Raw genomic sequence first — 3,891 nt, forward strand, 5'->3', positions numbered from 1 at the left:
TTTGATATAAAAACTGACACGTCAGTTGTCACAATATTATAAGTAGTATAAAAAATATTTAATTCTTCGAGTGTTTTTATAACTATTTTAACTGATATGCAGTACTTAGCGATACACTTATAACACTAATTTTTTTAAGTAGCGTGACTCTTGTGGCATGAATTCATTGGTCCACTTCAAGATTTGATCAAGCAATTAATGCCTCAACATTCGTCTCCAGCTCTTTAAAATTTTAGTTTTGGGGGAAGTCCATTGAGATGATGAATGTTGCTTCAGATCAACGAAGAGCAAACTGATTTCAATTAACACCAGCAAGGACCAAACTGAAAAAATGGTAGGAGAATAATTTGTTTAGAGTTTTGCTACGTACAAACAAGTTTACGTACCAATTTGCGTATTAATATTGTTGCTTTCATATTCTAAATTCAAATTAGTACTGTTTTCAATAAAATCTATTTGCTGACCAATCATACTGAATGAGTGCGCGTATTAGTGCGCAGAATCGCTTACAATTAGATTTTTCTATTTGTAAACCATCATGGACCAGTGCCCAGAATTTGAAACTTGGATAATACTATTTCTGGCCCAAAAGAAAAAGAAAACGACACATGATTTAGAAGCAACTTCTGCTTTGTAAAACGGGGCTGATAAAATTGATTGAACAATGTTATGCATCAATCACTATTCACTCTCACACCTCACACTTATAATTTTTTTTTATAGTGTGGTGATATTTTTCATAGCAAACAGCTACTTCTAAATCAATTTGAAAATTATTCTCATCAGCCACTATTCATTAACCTAAACCCCACAACCTATGAAAAAAAAATTATAAGTATAGAATGTAAGAGTAAATAATAACTGATGCATAGAATTCCTCTTATTTGTTAAAACCTGCCTCCCTTTTATTTTGCATGGCCAAGAACCTCTTTTAGTGTGCGTAATTATATATCAAAATACTTGGAAGAGAGCAAGAAAGGAGGGTTTAAACCAAATCAAGATTGTGGGGAAAAGATGGTTGACTTGTTATGCTAGGACAGTTAAGAAGCACAGATTATTCTCTTCCATGCAGTACCTTTCTGAAGGAGACACATGATTTGTGTTGCAACCCCAACTTCAGTCTCCCCCTCTAACTTCCACCCTCCAAAAGGAGCCAGAACTGTGTGAACAACAAACAATTCTACTATATCTAACCGTAGTTGCGTTGCTTGACCAGTGACTCCCATTGCACATGGTTAACCAACTTTTCTATTCAAGATGTTCTTTGCACCTATTTATCTTTCTAAAAGATCATTAAAAGACTCAGTTACAGGCTTGTTTAAAGTTACAAACTCCGTATTCCTTCTTTGCAAGTGCATGAGAAACTCAATCATGAAAAGCGTATTTGAAGAGCGGCCACCTCCTCACATTTCAAACCATGCATCAACTAGCGGCCAACCTAAAGATGATCAAGAAATGGGCTATAATGCCATGCCAAAGGGTGGAGGTGTCTCGAACAAATCAGCCTTTAGCTGCTTTCCCCAAGGAATTGATCTAAATCTTGGACGGGTGGTAAGAGACTTGTCTATTATATTTAGCTTTTTTAGTATAAGACCACCCGATTTTCCTCGCCAAGAGTGTGAACTCCTTTCAAATACACACTTATTGAGGCAATTCTTATGTAGTTCTGATCCTGATTGTGGGTTTGAACTACTTTAAACATTTATGCTACCGTTTCTAACAATAAATTCAATTTACATGATCGTCCTTTCAATTTTAGATTCGTGGTACGGACATTATACTTGATGTCCAGTCAGAATGGTCACGAAAACCAAGTGTACATACTCTTTTAAGCATCAATTTCTGAGGAGAAGCAAATCATGAACATACTCTCTACTTTAGATACTTAAGTGACAGTATAGAATGACAGGGCAGAGAAGGGATGACATCTCTACTAAACAAGTCTGCAAGTTTAACAAAATATAGTCATACATCTGGGATTGAGGAGCTGCTAGATGGAACTGTCTCAAGGGTAGCATAACGGATTGTTAAATCAACACAGCGGTTAAATTCCTTGTCTTTTGAAAGCGAGGAAATGTTTTTAATAGTTTCCAGTTTTTCAAACTTAAAAGTACTTCTAGGCTCAATATGTTAATCAGATAATCAAAGCTAGAAGCTTTAAACATTGTCTAGAGGTGAGTTGCTTTATAAAGCTTTTACCGAATCCTTCACTATTGACATTTTGGTAATCATACGTGTGAGTTTCACCTATATATATATGATATGCAGGTTTTAGCAGAGATGGTAGGGACTTTCATTTTGATGTTTTCCGTATGCGGGATCATTGCGTGCACCCAGCTAATTAGGGGAGAATTGGGTCTTTTGGAGTATGCAACCACAGCAGGATTGACGGTGGTGGTTGTGATTTTCTCCATTGGTCATATCTCTTGTGCGCACGTCAATCCTGCCGTCACATTAGCTTTTGCAACCTTTGGCCATTTTCCATGGTCCAAGGTACATAAATTTTCCACTCTTGATCTATGAGGATGTTTCAAGTATTGAAGTTCTCATTCCCACCTTGTCTGTGCAGGTTCCGTTCTACATATTGGCACAAACGCTGGGTTCCGTGTTGGCAACATGTATTGGACAGTCTGTCTATGGTCTTAAATCAGAAATATTGACCACGCGGCCACTCCATGGCTGCAGTTCTGCCTTCTGGGTGGAGCTCATTGCGACTTTTATCATCATGTTCCTTGCTGCATCATTGACAGACCAATATCACTCTGTAAGGATATTGATTCCTAATCTGTCATTTGGAAGATCCTTATTGAAGAATCATAATTCCCATCATTTAAAATTTATAACGCCTTGCAGATAGGCCATTTGTCTGGCTTTGTTGTTGGAATATCCATTACACTAGCCGTTTTAATCACAGGGTAGGTACAAACTATATCCATGATGCCTACAATTGCTAAGATCGGTTCCCTTCCGTTCTCTTACTGTTACATTTCTTGCATCAATTTCTTTGGTTTGCAATTGCATTGCAGGCCTGTTTCAGGAGGATCAATGAATCCTGCAAGGTCATTGGGACCTGCAATCATTTCAGGGAAATTCAAGGACTTGTGGATATATGTAACTGCCCCAGTGATTGGAGCTGTGGCAGGTGCGCTTCTGTATCAAGGCCTACGTCTTCAACCCCGCTCATGTTGTCCCACCTCTTAAGGCCAAGTCTTGTGGATCATACCTTGGCCTGGGCTCAAGTTAGTGCAGAATGTATTTAGATTAGCCATGTTTCATGGATGCTTGTAACCAAACTAATGCAGAAGCAGCCACCAGCCAGATGCCACAACATTTTTTAAAGTATCAAATTGCTTTATAGTTTATATACTTAATTTGTCTTTGTTTCCGTGTGGATTGGAGCTTTTTTGTATAGGCTCAAAATAATTCCAAGTATAATGAAGAAGTTAAAGAACAAGTATGCAGAATATTGTTTTCGGAGTTTATTTGCATTTTAGGCCCAATGGCTCTCGTATAAGAAAAATTATATCCATAAGCCTCATATACCACACATCCCCTTTTTTGTGATTTTTTCAATTTTTTTCTCTTACCAAATGTGTGGTATATGGATGATGAATAGAAGAATTCAATTGTTTTAAAAAGAATAAAACCAAAAAAATTTAAAAAATAAAAATAAAAAAAATGTGGTGTGTGGGGCTTATGAATAGCAATGCTCCTCGTATAATCCTCTTCTTTTAACTAAGGGTGCTACACACCCGTACGGGGAGGGGAGGCCCCTCCCCAACCCCTGCCACCGCATGGGTGCGGATGGGGTTTTGCACCCCGAAACCCGCCCTGATGTGCAGGGGTGGGGTACCCCCAATGGGCCATCAACCTAGAACATGTTTCTGACCC

The 3,891-nt window shown here is 38.1% G+C and overlaps 1 protein-coding gene across 2 annotated transcripts; it reads left to right on the top strand.

The window, feature by feature from the left end:
- The first annotated feature begins 1,177 nt into the window (after nt 1–1,177).
- LOC121242209 (probable aquaporin NIP7-1) lies at nt 1,178–3,485 on the top strand. 2 transcript variants are annotated; one of them, XM_041140103.1, is made up of 5 exons: nt 1,178–1,551; nt 2,269–2,493; nt 2,570–2,764; nt 2,854–2,915; nt 3,027–3,485. In XM_041140103.1, exons 1-5 carry the CDS (start codon nt 1,258–1,260, stop codon nt 3,199–3,201), a joined length of 951 nt encoding a protein of 316 aa, XP_040996037.1. In that variant the 5' UTR covers nt 1,178–1,257; the 3' UTR covers nt 3,202–3,485. The 2 variants fall into 2 exon arrangements, with proteins under 2 accessions (XP_040996037.1, XP_040996039.1); XM_041140105.1 differs by having other exon boundaries at nt 1,216–1,551; nt 2,854–2,919; nt 3,027–3,139.
- The last annotated feature ends 406 nt before the right edge of the window (nt 3,486–3,891 follow it).

Source organism: Juglans microcarpa x Juglans regia, chromosome 1D (assembly GCF_004785595.1).
Source record: "Juglans microcarpa x Juglans regia isolate MS1-56 chromosome 1D, Jm3101_v1.0, whole genome shotgun sequence".
NCBI lineage: Eukaryota > Viridiplantae > Streptophyta > Magnoliopsida > Fagales > Juglandaceae > Juglans > Juglans microcarpa x Juglans regia.